Consider the following 19,683-nt stretch of genomic DNA (forward strand, 5'->3'; position numbering starts at 1 on the left):
CCTTGTCTCTAAAGCAACCAGCAGTTCACAGGGTCAGAGTGGGAGTGAAGGAGATTGAAGACATGGCTGGGAATGCCTAGGGAGATTGAGGTTCTGCCCCACCCTACAGATCCTGCCTTGACCCGATTCCCATCTTCCTACCCACGGCAGCTGACCCCAGGAGAGGAGAGCAGGCCCAGAAGTGAACCCTAAGAGAACCAGAGGGGGGGGGCTCCATTCTGTAGCTCCGAGGCAGCTCCAGGCAGCAAAGACCAGGGCCCCATCTGAGAACTGAAAGAACTGGCCTGGACTGAGGTCAGTTAAGAGCAGTCTCAGGAAAGAAGGTCCACAGGGAGACACGAGGCGTGCCAGGAGCGGAAGCCACAAAAACAGCTCTTTCACCAGGTGAAAATCATCAGGGGGCCCTCGATATCCTGTCAGGGGTACAGTGGTGGGGAACACGTCAAGGGTGGAGAAGAAGCAGTGGCCTATAGCCCTGCAACACCAGGAGTAAGTACAGCCGGACAAGCATGAACTGCGAGCTTCGAATGCTCACTTTAACCCACATGTCCCTTCCTCCCGTAGTGATGTGAGTTACTTCAGAGAAAGCCAACATCACAGCAAGAATGTATCAGGGATAAAGTGACCCTCCATAACTCCTAATGGGTTAGGCTTAAGTCAGTTCCGCAAAGATATAGCAACCCTTAGCATGCTAGAAGGACAGACACGTGCGCAATGGTGTCAAGACATGAGGGGAAGCTGACTGGACCACACGGAGATGCAGATACACCCAGGATTCCAGTCAGGATTTTAGTACCCTTTTCCAGGAAGTCAGTAAGGGCAGCACTGAAGTCAGTAGCACCGTCAACCACGATGGACAGCCCTGGGGGCTGTGCCCAGTATAGCAAAGTGTGCATTTTTCTCCAGCTCTCAAGGAATATCCATCGGTACAGACCACATTCTGAGCTGTGAACATCCCCGACTGAAAGAGACAGAAATAATTCATGATACATCCTCAAATGACCACAGTGGAATTAAATTCCATAGCTGGAAAATCCCCCAACACTTGCAGATTAAACAATATGCTTATAAATAACAAACACATAGGTCGAAGGATCTGGAGAGAATTTTAAAAACATTTTGAACTAAATGAAAATGAAAATAAAACTTTAATGGCAATTGTGGGATGCAGGGCTAACTGTGGCTGGGGAAAATGTGTGACTTGGAATACGTACGTGTACCAGAGAAGACGGAACTTAAGCTGATGCCTCAGAACACTGGATAAAGAGGAAATTAAATCTAAAGTGAGAGGAGAAAGATAGAAAGAAATAAATAAAGAAATTAAAAGTAGAATCAATAAAGCCTAAAGCTGGCTCTCTGAAAAGATCGGTTTAGTTTCTAGACAAGCTGATGACAATATCAGGAACAGAAGAGGGGCCACAATGGATTGTGAACATTGTACCCACAAATTGCATAAAACAGGTGAAATGGACCAACCTCTTGAAAGACACAGCCTGCCAAAACTCACACCGAAGAGACAGTCTACAAAGGTTCTGTCCACCTGTATCTATCTATCTATCTATCTATCTATCTATCTATCTATCATTTATCTATCTATCTATGTGTGTATCTACCGATCTAGGTATCTATGAAACTGAAGGTATTATCAACCTTCCAAACTGAAAGACCCAGGCTCAGAGGCTCACTGATCAGTTCAGCACTTATAGAGACATTATGCAATTTCTTACTGTATCTTTTGGAAGTCAAAAGCAAAAGAAATGTCTCCTAGCTCATCTGGGAGGCACGCGTTTCCCTAATACCAAAACCAGTCAGACATTTCAGAAGAAGAAATTGCAGCTCATCATCTCTCACAAAAACAGATGGCAAAGATCCTCAGCAGTGTTAGCGAATACAAGTCAACAATGTATGAAAGGAATCATACATCATGACCGAGTGAGACTGCCCAGATGTTAAAAGCTGCTTCAATGCCAGACTCTGGGGTCTATCATCCACATCAGAGGATAAAGAAAAAAAAAAAAATGCAGGGCAGTGGTGGTGCACACCTCTGATCCCAGCACTCAGGAGGCAGAGGCAGGTGGATCTCTCTGAGTTTGAGGGCAGCCTGGTCTACAGAGTGATTCCAGGACAGCCAGGGATATATAGAGATAAACCCTGGTTCAAAAATAAACAAACAAACAAAAAAAGAAAATCATTTCCATATGAGTTCTGGAGGGGACTTTCCTCAACTTAGCAAAGACATTTGAAGAGCACAGTCAGCTAATATCACTTAATGGTGAGATAACCCTCTCGTTGCTTCCTTTCAATATCACACTAGAAATCCTAGCCAATGTTATAAGACAAGAAAAGGAAAAAAAAAAAAGATACTGATTGGGAACTCTCTTTGTAGATGAAATGACTGTCTATGTAGAAAATCAAAGCACACACACACACACACACACACACACACACACACACACACACTCCTTTACCTACCTACCATGGAACTCATAAGCAATATAGAAAGGTTGCTGAATACAAAGCGAACTGCCAACAACAAACAGCTAGAATTTGAAATTTAAACTACAGCAGCATTGACTCTAGTACTGACAGAAAGACACAGGTATAAACCTAACAATATATGTACAAGACCTGTGGAAAAAAAAACACAAAACTCTGGTAAAAAACAATCAAACCTCCGTGGAACCTGAGCTAGTCCATGCTTGCGGACACAAAGGCTGTGCTGTCAGGGTGAGGATTCTGCCGACTCACCTGTGGGCTTGGCACAATCCCAGCTGGAATCCCAGCAGGTTATTTTACAATGAACTGGCCCTGTTCTGAAGTGTGTACTCAAATGTCTGCGTGTTGCTGAAGAAGGAACCAGAGGGAGCAACAGGACCTGAATCGGAATCTTGCTCTGAGGTCTGGTTGAAGTGATGGTATGGTGGTTGCTACAGACAGAGAGCCACCGCTGTGGCCCTGGCAGTCGGTAACAGACCAGCAGACCTTGACCACAGGCCAGAGGCAATGGAGGGAGGCAAAGAAAGCCTTTCCAACAGTGGTTATTTGTGGATATCCAAATAGTTGAGTTTGTTTCTGGATATAACACCATGACCAAAAGTTCTTACGAGAGAGATTATTTTGGCTCATCAGTCCAGAGCGGAAGGCATGGCAGTAGGCAGTCCAAGCAGAAGACTGGCTGGTCACTTTGGGCCCATACTCATGAGGCTGAGAAAACAGGAAGTGGGGTGAAGCTATACATCCTCAAAGCCCACCCCCAGCGATGTACTTCCCCTGCAAGGGTGCACCTCCCAAAGGTTCTATAATCTCCCCAAACACCACCAGCACCTAGACTATACCCGAGACTCTAGGGAATGTTTCATTCAAACCACCCCCTATGGGGCTGGAGAGACGGCTCAGTGGTTAAGGGCACTGGCTGCTCTTCCAGAGGACCCGGGTTCAATTCCCAGCACCCACATAGCACTCACAACTATCTGTAACTCCTGTTCCAGGGGATCTGACATCCTCACACAGACATACGTGCAGGCAAAACACCCATGCACATGAAATAAAAATGAAAAACAAAACCCACTACATACATGCAAAACAAGCAAAAGAAAAAAAAACACACACACACAAGAATATAGCACAGATCTTTCACCCTTTACAACGTTTGTTTAAATCTGATCACAAACCTAAATGCAAAACTTGGAAAGCCCCAGCTGGTCTCTGAAGAGGAAAGCTAGATGATTTTTTTTTTTTTTTTTGACAGTCTCATGTAGTCCAGGCTGGCCTCCAATTCACTCTGTAGCTGAAGATGACCTGAAATTTCTGATTCTTCTGACTGCCTGAGCGCTGGGATTTCAGGCATGCCCTGGCACACCTGGTGTAGATAACGCTACAGGTGCGATGTCAGGTGGGTGTGAGTGATGGATCCATAGTCAAGAAAGGATGGTAAGGAGGACTTGATGGGAAAGGGTCCTGTAGAGAGTCCCCAGGAAGCCCTGAGAGAATGTGCATTGCTGATGTGGGTATGGCCAGAACCTTAGCTCCACAGGAATGGCAAAGCCTTACCCAGGTGAGGCTCAAGAGGGCTGGCAAACCTCTTAGAGTGTTGATGAATGATCAATCAGAAGATACAAAAACTAGCAAATGCAGCCTCCTCCTCCCAGGTGTTTACGCTGAGGCTGCCTTCCTTCAGAGACCTCCTACCGGGACTAGAGCTGACCCTTCCCCCCTGTGCTGTACACAATACACAAGATGAGGTTTCAGGCTGCTGGCTGCAGAAGATGGCCTTTATCAAAGTGTGCGCACCCACACCAGACCCCAGCTGTTTGCCCTTCCTTCCCTGGCCACCCCCTAGTCATGGTTCCAGGGCCCAAGGTGCAAGGATGCTGAAAGGGGCGGAGGGAGAGAGGAAGAGGTAGGTGCTCAGGGTGGCCGGGGCAGGTGGGGGTGAGGAAGAGGAACTGGAGCAGACGCAGCGGGTAGAGGCAGTGTGGGCCCTGGGAATTCAGCACAGCACACCCTCATTTTGAGACTGGCTGACTTAGAGGGAGCTGCCTGTGAGGTAGATCTGGGAGGCAGGGGCAGCCCAGCAGGCCCTTGGCTTTGGTCAGCTCTGGGAACCTGCCGAAGGTTCCAAGGTTGGTCCATTGTGCCCCCTGGTGGTGATACTTACAAATCACAGCCTTGCTACAGGCTGTCAGGGGCACACCCTGGCTTGTTTCCTTTCTTGGTTGGCCTCTGACCCCATTCCCTGACCTTCCTGTTGGTGCGTCCACTCACACCCTCCAGGCTATCTGCCAACCGCCCATACTAGCTCCATGAGGGCAGGGATCACCGCCTCTTTGTCACATGGAACGTGCCTGGCATACAGTGGGGACAGTCATCTCCAGGAGCCAACAGCTGACTTCTTGGCCCCGCTGAGGGCTTCCTAACCATCCTAAAATGTAGTCTAGCATGGCTCTACCTGGCATCAGCTGAGCACACCTGTGGTCCCCATCACCTGTGAAGCTGGGACTGTCACAGTCAACACCGAAAGGATGGGGTTTATGCTGGCACTGTGCTGCTCATGATGTCAGCACATGACAGAGACTTGTTCACAGGGACCCAGGGCGAGTAGATAACAGCACCGACCTTTCCCTCGGGGGTCTCTTGCGAGCTCACTTCCCTCTCAGTGACCTGTGGTAGGTGGCAGATATGACAAAGGACAAAATCCAGGCAGTGGGTCATTCCTAAACTTGGGTTCCAGTTGCAGCACCTTAAGTCCCACACCTACCCAGGGCACGTGGGTGGGCCTGAAGTGGGCGCAGGGCCAGGGGGTGCCAGGACCCTTCGGGGTGTTCAGAGGCCCCTGTGCCCCTTTCTGCTCAGCTGGCAGAGTGCAGGTGAACAAGCGGCTGCCGGTGTGGATGGGATGGGGTGGACGCTCCCTTCTTAGAAGCAAACAGGAGCACGCCTGCCCACCAGACCCTCAGGGACAGCAGGGGCCGGATAGAAAACCCAGGATAGAGTTGCTTACCAGAGAAAGGGTTTGTAAGTGGACTGCGTAGCTCTAGCCGGAGAAAAGGCTCAGACTCCATCTGACATCAACAGGTACTGTGGCCGGGGGCTGGCCAGAAGGCCAGAGGGGAGAGGCGACTACTGACATGGAACACCTCAGGAGTCGCCACCCCTCACCATCCCCACCACCAGCCGAGATCACCCAGTGCTGCTGAGTGCTGCATGATGTGAACATGAATTGCTGGCGGGAGGGCTGCCGAGTGGACTCTGGGCACCACTGGAGAGTCCCGAAAAAGCCCAGCCAGCAGAGCAATGCACACCACAGGGCAGGAGCTGTCAGTCTGATGGCCTCGGGTGGACTGGAGCAAGGCAGGAAGCAGGGCTTTGTGTATGCATGTGTGACTGTGCTGGCCCTGTAGTCTCACTGTGGAAACTCACTTCAGTGAAGTTGTACACATACAGGAAGCTTCAATAGGCCCCACTTCTGAGACCTGAGGAGGGCACACCCAGGGTTGGCCTCCCCACTTTAGTTAGCCCTTCAGATGCCCCGGAAGGGGCCATCTGATCAGTAGTGCCATGGGTGCCATGTCATAGGTCCCGGTAAGAGGCCTAGAGGCCCAGACCAGCATGTAATCGGTCCGAGAAATAGCAAGAGCCATTCTCTCCATGGCCTGTAGGCCAGTTTCTTTACCGTGACTCTGTGTGTGTGTGTCTGCACGCGTGTGCACTGGAAGATGGCAGACATCCAGGTACAGAGGCTCTCAGCCTGGTCTAACCCTGCTTCCGCTCAGCACCTGGCATAAGGAGCAGCTGTCTCACAGCCCAGTGCTGTAGTAGCTGCCACAAGGCCAGGGGACCCTCAGGTTGTCTGGCCCCCCGGAACAGATGAGGTGTGTGCAGACCTGTTGGACCAGCCTGGCACCTTTCCACAGGGACCGGGGCACCAGTGTCCTTTCCCTTCTTTACCTAGGCCACACAATCTTACGGCCTGGGCCACCTACCCAGTGCCCATCAGGGGGGCGGTCCGGAGGCCCACTACTGCCAATTTCCTTTTCCTGAGAGCTCAGAGAACCCAGGCTCACCGAAATCTCGTGTTACGGGGTGCCACTCACTAGTTTCAGAAGGCCCTCGATAAAGGCAAGTCCCAGCGTGGAAAGGAGTTTATTCTGGATCAGAGGACTTTCCTTTAACCATCAACAAGGTATCTCTGATTACCAGAGGACTTAGAACGTAAAATATCTCCTTTTAGGGCTTAAGTGCCCTGATCCATCAGATCTAGGACTGCAGAATTTAAGTGCTCTCTGGAAAGGCTGCGCAGACCTCCCAATGGGGACACACAGTGACATAAGCATCCCCGATGAAGCTCCTGCTGCTACTTGAGGCCCAGGGAGGACCTCTGAGCTTCCTGCTGGTAGGAGGAGCTGGGTCAAGTTCAGGATGGACGGCAGAAGGCAAAACTCTTGAGGCAGAAAAACGTCAATGCTCCTAAAAGAAAAGCAACTCTTGTGTCCTGGCTGGCTGGTGCCCGGAAGGGCTGAGAGCTCCACAGCAAAGGAGGCCAAGTATGGCCCAGGCAGCGTCACTTTCCGGTGAGTTCCAGCACCTTCTTCACCATGGCCCCAATCCCGTCATGGATGTGGTGGAGAGCGGTCTCACACATGAAGGCCGGGGTCGTGACCACCTTGTTTTTCTGGTCTACATGAGCTTCGTGAGGAGATGTTAAGGAGAACCCAGCACCAGGCAGGACCGAGGGCATCGAGTGGGAAAAGCCCCGCCCACCCTCAGTCTTGCAGGTCCTTGGCTGCCTGATGACAGCACACTAAACAGGTCTGTACCTGCTGTGTGGCTTGTCACCCAATTAAACAGGAGGAACTAGCTGCTGACTCACAGGTGGTCAGGGGGAGGAAAAGGTGACGTGCGGTGGAGCAGTGCCTGATGGCAGCCTGCGTGCTAGCCCCACTTGGGGACTGAGGGTCCACTAGAGCAAGACAGGAGCCTGGCCCACCTCTCCCACACTGGTCCTGTTGCCTTCTCTGGTCAAGCAAGCAGCTCCTAGTCTTCCAGGCCCCAGAATCCTGTTCTAGCCTCCACTCTTCACAGGTCACCTCTCCTTGTGGGGAGGTGACCAGGCGTCCCAGCTATGTGCTCCAGGCTGAGGAGTCAGAGCTGAGTAGTCTCAATAGGTTCGGGAACACAGATCTTCCCCGGCCAAGTGCCGAAGACAGCCTTCCACCAGCCTGCCTGTGCCACGCCAGGCTAGTGGCACCCCAAGATGCTGGCTGGCCCTGTCCTTTTGCCCAGGGAAGTAAGACCAGCAAATATAATTCTTGTGGAGAAGGCTGCTGGCCACGGACACCCTGAACGGCCAAAGAATGGGAAACCTAATGTGCTACCTGACACCACACCGACCAGCCGCCAGGGAGGATATGGTCACACCCTTCACACAGTGCCTGGCGCCCAGGGCTTTGATGGCTTCCGCAGTTCCAGCATAAGGCCACTTGCCACCCTCCTCCTGCTCGTGGCCCACAGTGACCTCGACACCTTTGATCACTTTGGCAGCGAGGACAGGAGCGATGCAGCACAAGCTGAAAAGTCAAAAGAACTGTTATCAGCACAGGGTACACAAGGAGGGGGAGGACCGGGAACAGCCTAGGCCTCAGACAGTGAGGCCTGGGAGTCTGGCCCCAGCCTCACGGCACCGGGCACACGGGCACCAGGACTTGAACAGCCCTGGACAAGAGATGGCTATGAAGGAAGCTGAGGGGCCTCGGAAACCAAACTCTGCACTGCCATCTGACTGTCCCCTGTCTAGAGTAGCGGCTCTCAACCTGTGGGTCTCAAGCCCTCGGCGGGGGGAAACAAATGATCCTTTCACAGGGGTTGTACGGCAGATACCCTGTATATCAGATATTTACAGTACTATTCATAACAGTAGCAATATAATAGTTATGTAGTAGCGAAATCTTACGACTTGGGGTGACCACAACAGGAGGAACTGTATTAAGGGGTCACGGCATTACGGTGGTCGAGAGCCACTGGTTTAGAATGTCATCTCAGGAAACAGCCCTGCATGACCCCTGGCCTGCACCACAACCCTTGGAAGTGAGCTGCCCTGGCTGGGCATGGTGGAACAAATGATTATCCCGGCACTCGGGCCACAGATGGATCTGTGAGTTCCAGGCCAGTCAAAGCTACATAGGAAGACTCAAAAACAGCAGCGAGCTGCTCCGACACACAGGAGGCAGGCGGCTGTGCCCAGTGCTTCGGCTCTGGGCCATGGGCTGGAGCTGCCAATCCCGCCTCCACTGCGCCCACCACCTTTTCCCACACCACCACCCTTCACAGGCTGCTGCTGGTCCTACTGGGCTCCAGCGCTGGTGAAGCCGCCACACTAAGATAGCTCACAGTCTGTCAGGAGCCCTCACGAATACCCGCTGTCCTCTTGAACCCCGGCGCGTCACCTACCCAATGGGCTTGCTAGCCCCGTGGAACTCCTTCAGGACACGCTCTACTTCCTTGTTAACCTTGCAGTCCTTCCCGTCCACGGCGAATGTGCTCCTGCCACGAGAGGAGACGCTGTCCTCAGCGGTGTCCCCACCATCTGAGTGGCCCACTGGACACCAGAGGAGCTGCCCACAGTGTGGCCACAGGCCAAGTGGACAGCTGGCTATCACGCCGAATGCGGAATTGTGTGCCTAGCTTCTCATTTACCAGCCGCAGGGTGGAAGGCACGAGGTGGATGGCCAGTCTGTGATGGCACTCTACCTTCAGAAGCCAGGGGATGGCAGAACGAGAAACAAAACCTCAAAAAGAGGGTTCTAGACAAAGAAACACAATTAGCCTAAGAGTAGCAGCCGTTGGTACACTGACGGTGAATTAGACGGCATGGAGGAGTGTCTGCCTTGTCTTTCTTTTCTTCCAGGGAATGTGAAGGTCAAGGGCAGCTGAGCAGGTAGGGCGTTACCTATCCTTAGAGAGAGCAACCTGGCAGAGCCCAGCACTTCACATATGTGTACGACTTTCTGTCAGAATGCAGCTTCCGGGCCCTCCTGTGCTGTGGCCTGGAGGTCTGGCACTGAGGAACCAGGTTCACCATTGGGTGTTGACTTTTGTCAGCCAAACTCACCAAATCATTCTACCTTTTAAACTCTAACCCTCTCTCTCTCTCTCTCTCTCCTTTTAAACTCTAACCCTCTCTCTCTCTCTCGATGCTGTTAAAAACAAGCAAGGCTCCAAGAAGTCATCTTAGCCATGAGGGTGACAAGTTCCATGACTCACGGTACCTTGGGCACTGTGTGGAGTCTAACCACAGTTGAACAGTTCTCAACCCAGCTGCAAACCGCATCAGGCGAAGCAAGAGTGTAATGCTGGCAGCAACGAACATGCCTATATACTTGGGGCTTCTCTAGAAGGTACACAAAGACGGCCAGTACCTGGAGCAACTGGCTTTCCATAATGAGCCTGACACAACTCACCTACCCTGACAAATATGCACACATGAAGCCCCAGCCATGCACTACCTCATAAATGCTAAGTCAAGGTCACCTTTCACTATGTGAAGCCTTAGCCAACTGCTGCATGCTGCATTTCAGCAACAGCAGCAATCACCAACAAGCATCGTGGTTTCACAGTTTCAAGAGCAACCTGTCAATGAGGGCCTGCCATTCTTCTGCAAAGGTTAGAAAGAATGAAGATGGCAGCTTCCCCACAGGGGCTAGTGGGCTTGGACAAGGGCGCAGAGGCTCATAGACTCCTTAAATGCCATAGAGACTCAATACCAAGAGCCTATACTCCTAAGTAAACAAGACAGCCAAGCTGGAAGACATGGCTTCTAGACAATCTTCCACTAGGCAGGAGGTGACAGGCAAGAGCTCGGCCTTCCAAGAAACAGAGGCCCCAGTGGAAGGGAAAATCCAGGGGCACCATGCCCCACCATGCTGCTGTGAGGATGGGCCTCGCAGGCCTCTGTTAGGGCTGGGCACTGCCACATTAGCGGGTATCAAGCCAGGGCGTGGGTGGGTGCTACCAAAAGAGCTCTAGGTGTGCATAATCTGAGAAAGCAACATTTTGATGGCCCAGCAAGGTAGTCAGTGGGTTCGGATTAAGATAGGTGGACTGGGGTTTGGAGAGATGGCTCAGTGGGTTAAGAGCGCTGACTGCTGTTCCAGAGGGTCCGGGTTCAATTCCCAGCACCCACGTGGCAGCTCACACCTGTCTGTAAGTCCAAGATCTGACACTTTCATACAGGCATACATGCAGGCAAAATACCAATGAACGTAAAATAAATAATTAAAAAAAAAAAAAAAGGTGGACTGGTGGCACTTCAGAACATGTGAAGTTCTGTGTCTCTCCCTTCAGGGAGCAGGACACTCAGTAAACTGCCTGGGGATATTGCAGAGCCTCCTCAAGGCTCTCCTTGACAACTAGCTGGGTGATCACCTCTCAGGCAGGGTCACGCTGAAGCTAGTACCACAGAGGCTCCCATGAATACTCAGCAAAGAACCACCAGGAGCTGTGAAAAGGGCCCCAGCTAAGAGGCTGTCTGGAATTTATCTGCTGTTTCCCACAGCAAACGCTTAAATAGCAAAGCACTAAGCGCCTGCCTCTTTCCTTTTGCCACAGAGTGAGAGGGCATTCCACTTACTGCCCCGCTGCTGTGGAGAGACACTGTGAGCAAAGCAACTTGGATAAGAAGGCATTTTTATGGTTTCAGAGGGTTGGTTCATGGCACAAAGCATGGCGGCTGGCGGGCAGGCAGGCATGGGGCTGGGGCAGTAGCTGAGAGCTTACATCTGATTTGCAAGTTGGAGGCAGAGAGAGAGAGAGAAATACTGAGACAGAGACTAACTGGATCTAGTGTGGACCTTTGAAACCTCAAGAATCCACCCCCTGACATACCTTCTCCAACAAGGCCACCCCTCCTAATCCTAAAAGTGTTCCACTGAATAAGGTCCAAGCATTCAAACATTTGAACCTTTGGGGGCCAGCCTCACTCATACCCCCACAGAGGCAGAACAGCTCTGTGCAAGAACTGACGCTTGCAAGGACAAGCAGTCGGAGTTTGCTGGGACCTGACTCCCAACAAGGAGGTCACTAAGACCGCCCTGCCCACCCTGACAGCTTCCAGGCACTGGGATGCTCAGAGGAGGGAGCAAAGGCCACCCAGCTGATCTTGCTAAAGTGCCCCAGCCCACCCCCCCCCCGGTAAAAGAGCAGGCACACGTGTGGTCTGGAGCCTTACACTTGGACACGCACAGGTTTTTGGCAGCTCCAAAGCCTCCAGGGAAAATGGCGGCATCATGGTTGGCAGCACTCAGCTGAGCCAGGTTGGTGATCTTGCCTCGGGCGATCCTTGCCGACTCTGTCAGAACGTTCCTGGAAAGAGCATTCAGGGACGGATCAGTGTGCAAGCGTTGCAGGCTGGCCTCAGGACCAACACCAGGTTACCAGGGGTCAGAGGCCAGCAGCAACTGGAGGCCCAGCAAGCACCCACAGCAGGCAGAATCCAGTGCTCCTCACCAGGGAGGGGCTGCCTAGGAAGCCCTTTCTAGGATGCCTGCAGCCCCCTGAACATCAGATGTAGATGCAACCTCATCCAGGCTTGCACAACAGGGAGGAGGGGTCCTGGGCAGAAGGAAATGGCAGGGATGCCAACAGAAAGCCCTTGACAGCTAAAATTGCAGTTCCTCTCAGTCTCAGGCCCCAGGACAGCCTTTAGGGCCACCCTGCAACCGGGCCTCAGATAAAAAAAAGTAGTTGTGCTGGACATGGGGTAGTATGCCTTTGACCCCAGCCCTTTGGAGGAAGAGGTAAGCGAATGTCTATGAATTCAAGGCCAGCCTGGTCTACATAGTAAGTTCCAGGACCATCAGGGCCAAATAAACCTGTCTCAAAAAACCCAAAAACCTCAGGCAGTGGTGGTCACATGCCTTTTATCCTAACACTCAGGAGGCAGGGGCAGGTAGAAGGATCTCTGCGTCCGAGGCCAGCCTGGTGTACAGAGTGAGTTATAGGACAGCCAGGAACTCTGGGAAAAACAAAACAAAACAAACAAACAAACAAAAAAACCAACCAAAACCAAAACCAAACCTTCAAACCAAATTTAAAAAAAAAGAAAAAAAAACAGTATTCCACACAGTGAATAGCAAGCATAGACCATGATCACCTCACGCCCAAAGGAAGGACAATGACTACTGCTCCCTGGGAGGTCAGAAACATTCTGCCTACCCATGGCAGTCTATTTCCTGAACAGCTGGACGACAGCTGCTTTGAAGGACAAGTGGTTGATGGCATAATCAGGGAGGCTACACTACAGGAGCGGCACATGGGATCAGGGGACCTGCAAGGCCCTTCCCCTGCTCATACCTGCGTTCGCTCTCAGAAGGCTGCCCCTTGGTGTGGTCAATCACATGCATCTGAGGGACATCAGGAGCAAAGATCTGGACCTCTGCCCCACCTCGGCTCAGGTGCACCAGGATCCTATGTGGAGAAAATCCGCATAAAAAAAATTGTCACTTCCAAATGTGTTCTCCAGACTCATGTCAACACAATTTCACAAACAGACTTTCACTAAGTGCTTGGGGAATTCCTCGTTTATAGGATACCTTGTTGCTTTTATGAAGCCACAGCTGGCTCCAATCTAATACCTACCGCTTACAGATCTCCGAACGGTAAGGGTGGAACCAGCGCACACAGGCAGGTGCTTCAAGCCTTCCCTACAATTCCTTTTACCGAGTGGTGATGTGCGGTGGCTGTTGACTCCGCAGGTATTGCATTTTAGCTATATTCAGGGCCCCAGGCTGCTGCCAGGCGCACTCCCTTCACCCAGGATTTCTTATGGCAACTTTTGTGTCATGCTGTGCTAATTTTGGCTTTGAATTTCTCACGATGTGAACCCACTGTATTTGGATACGCTCTCGCCATGTCTGCCTTTTCAACCAAGAGAGTGTTTACGTTACAAACTTTGAGGACTTACGCGGAGGCCTCGTGGATCTCGGTTCCGTCATAGACTCCGCAGCCCGACAGCACCTGCAGGAAGAGACGCGCTGACGAGGGCGAAGGACCCAACACGGAATTACCAAGGGGAGAGGAAGGCTGAACCCCTGCAGGGGCCGACCTTGGGCGGACTGCTGGTCGACCCCAGACAGCGAGGGACCAGCAAGGAGAGGACTCGGCCTCGGAGTCGGGCCCTGCACTTACCAACGCCACCCTGGCCACGGGCCGCGGCGCGGAGCTGTGAAGGGCTGCGCGCTGGGAGGGAGCCCGGTGGCGCCCCGAGAGCGCAGAAGCCAGTCTCGGGGCCACCAGAGCCCTGACGGCAGCCATAGCGAAGGGCAGACAGCGGTGTCCCGAGAGCCCTGTGCAGCGCCGGGTTGCTGTGCGCAATAGGGCGGAGTCGCGCTGGCCAATGGAAGAGCGCGCAGCCGGCCCTCTGGTGGGCGGAACCGCGCCTGCGCAGTGACCGGCAGAGTTTGCAAAGTACCTCGTTTCGTTTCCGAAAAAAACGGTGGGTGAGCGGGGCGGCAGAGCTCAGAACATGGCCCTCTGACCTAAGGGAACAGCCTGTGGGACTTTCCCGCGATCGTCCTGCGGCCACGCCTCAGCCTGCCTCCTGAGTGCTTGAAGGGCGCTCATCTTGGCTAAGGCCACGGCCTACTGAAGCTCCAGTATGCATTCACTACAATGCCCCTAAATTAATTTTAAGTGTAGTTCCCCAAATAACGGGATCACAGCAAGAACCGCGCTTTCCTTTTCTCATTTTAACGGGATGTGGTGGTGTAGCTGCAGTTCAGTGTCCATCGGGGTAATAACCACAAAGTTTCACTGCCTCTCCCTTGCCACTGCGAAAGCTGTCAAAGGTGGCCCGACCTCTCTCAGTTCCTGGTGCTGACCCTTGCGTGGCATTCCGGAAATCAGCTGCTGGGTGTTTCCCTCTTTGAGATGGCAGCCCTTTCACATTTAGGAGACACATGATAGAAAGAGGCCTGGGATGCATAGCATATATGTAAGCCAGGGCGCATACAGAAACGGGCTTAGTGGACCAACACCTTTCTTGGGAGTCAGGGCATGATCCAGTTTCAGTTGACAACAGGAGGAGGGGGTCAGTGCACGCACTCACTGAAGTGTGGGGCAATTTGCAACTGGTTGTCGACAGGGGTGGAGACGGGCACGTTAACATGAACAGACCTGTAAGGTACTCCGAAGGGTGACTGAGCCCCGTTTCTGGTATAATTAAACTTGTTAGAGATGGGTGATGGCTCAGTCCTACTCGCCAGCCATTCCCCAGGCCCTCAGTTCCACATTCAGCAACACACACAGAAGTGCTAAGGCTTCATAAAGTTATACTGACTACTGCAGAATCACAAGATGGCACTACAAGCCAGGCCCTGTCTGGGCGGCCAGGATTCTGCAACACGACCCTATCAGGTCATGGCGCGCCCTGAGTGTGATGATGGCATAATGGCAAAGGCTCTCAGTGCCCCCGGTGCCCCACAGATCGACTCCTGTGGCCTGGACATAGGAGACAATGGACAGTTACCAGCATGAGAGCTGGCACCTGTGGGCCACTTCACTGGAGTGACATGCCCAGTCAGCCACACGCGCAGAAAGTATCCGTAAAGCATCGCCCTGGCAGGGAGGGACTGTCCCCTCTCCCACATAGCCTGAACCTACTGGCAAAGATCTGTACAAGCTTCCCTGGCCAGCCTTGGGCTGTCACACCTGCCCTCCTGGATCAGCCCAGCACGTTGTCTTTTGTCCACATGCGGATGACCAGGGCCACAGGCCTGAGCAGACAGCCACTCTGATCTACCCTGCTTACTTGAAGACAGTGGCTCACCCATTATAAACATCACAAACTCAAAGATGAGAGGCGAAGTCCTCACATTTTTTTAAAAAGCTCATTTCCCAGCCCATAGTTCATTCTTAGATCTTCATATTAAAAATATAAATAACTCTGATAGGAAGTCTGCAAGTCCACATTCTAAAACTGTCCACTTCTCAGGAAGGCGATGTGCAGGGATCACCGACACGGCAGCACTCTGGGCCTAGGGCATACATGTGCCCATTATATCCATCCCGGTCCTGGACCCAAAAGGTTGGCTTGCTGCCTCTGGCAGGAAGAGTCCTGGCGGCAGAGTCCTGGGGCATCTGGCATCTCTCAGTTCCTGGCCCCAGGGGCACAGTGGTTCCATCTCCATCAGCCAATCCAGCTGTGCAGGGCATGGTCTACACCAGCATCCCTTCCTCTTCTTCATCTGCAGCTTCCCTGAGTAGGTGCAGACTGTCCTCATCAGATGCATCTGTGTCCTCCTCTGTGTCTAAAGGCTCCAGGGTGCGTTTCACACCCCGCTGCTTGGAAACTGCCAAAGCATACTGGATGTTGTAGCGGTTCCACTCACAGCTGGGGACAGAGGACATTAGGTCAGCACAGGCACCCACCCAGCCGCCACCAGAAGGATTGGATGCAGCTGTCTCCAAAAAGTATCTCCTCCTTTCTCAGGCTGATTTAGTTCCCGCTCCACCAGGTACAGGGGCAGCATCTGGCTTGCCCTCCTTGCTGGCCCTTCCATTACAGCCATTTACAGAGCCAGGGGGCTGATTCTCCACATTCCCAGGACAAAGGGGAAATCTCAGACCTCACCTCCCAGAGTCATGGGTGAGGGCAGAAGCCAGGAGAACGGAACAGCTGCACCATGAACCTGTGGGTGCCATGGCTATCTATACATGGCTGCCTCATATACCTACACAGAGCCAGTCATGCCAAAGCGTTGGCCACAAAACCAGACCAGGAGCAAGTTTCAGAGGAGGTGGTGGAGTGGCAAGAGCACTCTCTTGTGGAGCTGCTGAGTCATGGATGCGCCAGCCAGGAGAGGCTAGGCACTGTATACCTTGCTAAGTAGACCCCTGCCTTTGCATAGCCACCTCTAACACCATCTTCCTGCAGCCAGGCAGGACTCGAGGGAGGAAGGGCACGAGGAGGAAGGGCTTGCTCTAGATTGGGAGAAGCATTATAACCAAGAGAACTACAGAGACTATGGTGCCCGCTTCTCTCAGGGACCCTTTATGCAGAGTCTAGTAGAAAGGGATATTATAAGCCTGGCTGGGACACGTGGCAACTGCTCAGTGATAGATGATCTGGGACATGTACACAGACCATCAAATACTACTTGGGGGAGGAGGCTGAGGAGGGGGAGGATGCAATTGGGATCTTTCTAGCGAGCACTGTCCCAAGCACTGCAGTATATTGTCATCACTGTCACACGAGGGAAAGCCCTGCACATGCTGGCCAGGTCCCAGGAATCCAGCCCACCTGCCCCCAAGACCTGTGGCCACCTCACTGCCCACACAAGTGATGTGCGAATCCAGGCCAGGCTGCCTGGTCCTGTAATTGTCAAGCGTCCGTGCCCGGGGTGAAGGGCTCCCACCGTGCCTCAGGCACGTTCCACCTCCACCTGTCCAACTGTGGCACGAGTTCATGGCGTCCTCACTTTAGAGTCAGCCCCATCGAACGGTGATCATCACACCCATGGCAGATGAACCCAGTTCACCCAGCACACAGCATAACATGCCTCTCTGACACCAGAATATTCTGTCCCCAAATCAGACACCACAGGGACCAATCCTGATCAGAACCAGCCGCATGAGCCCTACCCTGCCCACCAACCCCAAGGCACATACAGCTTGGAAACGTCATCCAGATGCCGCTGGAGGCCCTTCTGAAGAAACTGGACCACAGGCAGCAACTGTCCTGCCCTGGGAAGGAGACACTGTCAGTGTGTATACATATACGGGAAGCTTCCCCATGGCCATGACCAAATGGCTGGGTTACTTGGCCCGCAGGTTATAAGCAAGGGGGGGAGAGGGGGGGAGGAACCCATTCTATACCTGGACTTTAGCCGCTGTCCATGTGACATAAGTAACTTCTGTGTCCATATAAGGTAGAATTCAAGGTGCCTGGACACTTCAAAGGAGGCAGCTAAGAACTCCAGCACTTTCTCTACATACAGCTCAGGAAGGGAAGCGCTGACCACATCAACTGCAAAGAAGCAAGCAAGCCATACTCAGTTTGCAAAGAAACTACCAGGAAGAGTGGAGACACCTAGAGCTTTTCTGCGCTAGCAGAACGTGGCTGGTGGCCTGGCTTACTCTCACTGTGTGGCACAGCCTCCAGGGCCTCCTGTGCCAGTTTTTTCTCATTGAGCCGGAAGGCCATGAGGATGGCCCGGGTAAACTCCCTCTGCCGTAGTGCCTCACGGATCCGCGCAGGGGTCACACTGGTGTCCAGCTCAAATGGGTCGAAGAGCATCTGGGAATCCAGGGAGAAGATAAGAAGCCCCTCTGTGCTGGTGGCTGCCCAACAGCGCCCTGTGGAACAAGCAGCAAAGGGGCTTCCTCAAAACCCGAAAGCTCATTTGTGCCCCACTTCACAGCAGGTAGCAACAGACTGCTGGCAGCTATCTTTCCAGGGCTGCAGCTGCCCAACCGTAACACAGATGCCCATTTCCTCTGGCTGTTTTCAGGGGTCAGCAGGCTTCCTAGAACAGGGGAGACCTGCAGCCTTGACGGCCATACAGTTTCTGCCACAGCTGCTCAAGCCACCCATACCCTGGGCATAATAAACAATGCCTCTACCTCAGAAAAACCAAAGCTACAACATACTGTGACAGGGCAGATGGGACAGATCTGGGCCTCAGGCTGTGGTCTTTGGTCTACCTTTCACAGTGGGAAGTGGGGTGTAGGGGCGATCCTCTCCGAATGTGTCTGATATAGGAACACAACACACTAGTGCTACAGTGCTGGCTCAGGACCCTGCATCTTGCTCTACCACAATAGAACACATATATCTAGTGGGCCTCCGGCCTAGGCAGACCCTTGAATACACAGAGGGATACATGCAGGGCAGGAAAGGTACTATCAATAGCTGAGGTGCTGAGAGTCTGCTTCCTAGGAAAGACACATGGACTATCCCTGCCAAGAGCAGGGCCTAGGCTACAACTATAGCTCAGCATGATAGCGATGGAATTTCACAGTTGTACGCCTCAAGAACCAGGGCAAACACATGGCCAGTCATTTCCTCCTCACAGGACAGCAATGCCCAGAGCCTGCCAGCAGCTCAATATCACCCCTACCCCTGGAACAAAGGCCCTGCCACCTATTAGAACTGACACCTGTTAAGGAAGGTTACCCAGGCTCACCAGTGGGAGAGAAGCGCAGAGAAGTTACTCTGATTTCAGGTTTGAAGTGTCTAGAACTCATATCACCTGGGGAGGAAAAACAACTGTACTTACTTGACTGTGTACCCTGAGGCCAGCCTTCAGGCCCACTGTGCTGCCCAAGGGCAGTCACAGGGACCCACAAAGAACAGTTTTCCCTGAGTACAGGAGGAAAGCAGCTCTTCTAACCAAATGCCAGCAGCCAGAGAACTCGGTCACCAGTGCTGTGGCCTTGTGGCCTCTTGGAGCTGGGCATCAGTGACAGGCCTGAGAGCATGAGCTCCTGAGTTCATCCACGGGCCAGCAGATGGCTCTTCTGGCTCAGAGCTCTCTGCCCTGCCCAGGTGGGTCTGGCTGGTCCAGGGAAAGCCTACATAAAGGTATTCCAGCTTTCTGACTCATATTTACGGGGACAGTCTACTGAGTCCGGGGGGGGGGGGGTCCCTAGCATTGAGCCTCTGGAGCAAACACAGGGGGCCTCTCCTGTCTGAAGCAGGACAGGCATTCCAGGTTCAGGCAGAAATGCCACAATGCACAAATGGCCAGACTCCTCACTGCAGCCCCATGGAGGGAGCAGCAGGCAGCAGTGCCACCAAGAAAAGTGGCTGGTGGGCAGGTCAGGGGACTTCTGCTCACCTTTCCTTACACCTGGCAGTGGAATTGCAACCCCATTCTCTTCCCCAGCATCTTGATCGATGAGTGCCAAGTTGCCAAACTCTGTCATCTTTCTTCGGTTCAGGAATTCCTAGAAGAGTAATAGAAGAGAAGAGTAGAAGCTGCTATCATCACGCTCTTGCCCATAACACCAACTGTGCCTTAACAAGGGCCTGACACGTGGACCCTACCCACAGAACCTTCCCTCAGGGTCTGCCACTCATGTGGGGAGGAAGAGGGTCCAAGGATGTATACTGGCAATGTGGTGCACGTGCATGGAGCTATCACACACACACACACACACACACACACACACACACACACACACACACAC

The 19,683-nt window shown here is 52.8% G+C and overlaps 2 protein-coding genes across 2 annotated transcripts in view; both read right to left on the reverse strand.

The window, feature by feature from the left end:
• Positions 1-6,623: 6,623 nt before the first annotated feature.
• On the reverse strand, positions 6,624-13,881 carry Gatd3 (glutamine amidotransferase class 1 domain containing 3). The gene is made up of 7 exons (XM_055607149.1): positions 13,681-13,881; positions 13,457-13,509; positions 12,847-12,960; positions 11,737-11,856; positions 8,947-9,039; positions 7,910-8,066; positions 6,624-7,189 (listed from the first exon to the last, which is right to left on the reverse strand). Exons 1-7 carry the CDS (start codon positions 13,804-13,806, stop codon positions 7,061-7,063), a joined length of 792 nt encoding a protein of 263 aa, XP_055463124.1. The 5' UTR covers positions 13,807-13,881; the 3' UTR covers positions 6,624-7,060.
• A 1,465-nt stretch (positions 13,882-15,346) lies between these two features.
• The window catches only part of Pwp2 (PWP2 small subunit processome component), a 13,732-nt gene continuing 9,395 nt past the window's right edge, over positions 15,347-19,683 (reverse strand). The window contains exons 16-21 of the mRNA XM_055607150.1: positions 19,332-19,440; positions 18,678-18,743; positions 17,629-17,847; positions 17,368-17,518; positions 17,161-17,235; positions 15,347-15,883 (exon numbers count right to left, since the gene is read on the reverse strand). Coding sequence (XP_055463125.1) covers positions 15,709-15,883; positions 17,161-17,235; positions 17,368-17,518; positions 17,629-17,847; positions 18,678-18,743; positions 19,332-19,440 — 795 coding nt within the window. The 3' untranslated portion in view covers positions 15,347-15,708. The remainder of the gene's footprint in view (positions 15,884-17,160; positions 17,236-17,367; positions 17,519-17,628; positions 17,848-18,677; positions 18,744-19,331; positions 19,441-19,683) is intronic.

The sequence above is a fragment of the Psammomys obesus genome, unplaced genomic scaffold (assembly GCF_907164565.1).
Source record: "Psammomys obesus unplaced genomic scaffold, mPsaObe1.curated_primary_1811, whole genome shotgun sequence".
Classification (NCBI taxonomy): Eukaryota; Metazoa; Chordata; class Mammalia; order Rodentia; family Muridae; genus Psammomys; species Psammomys obesus.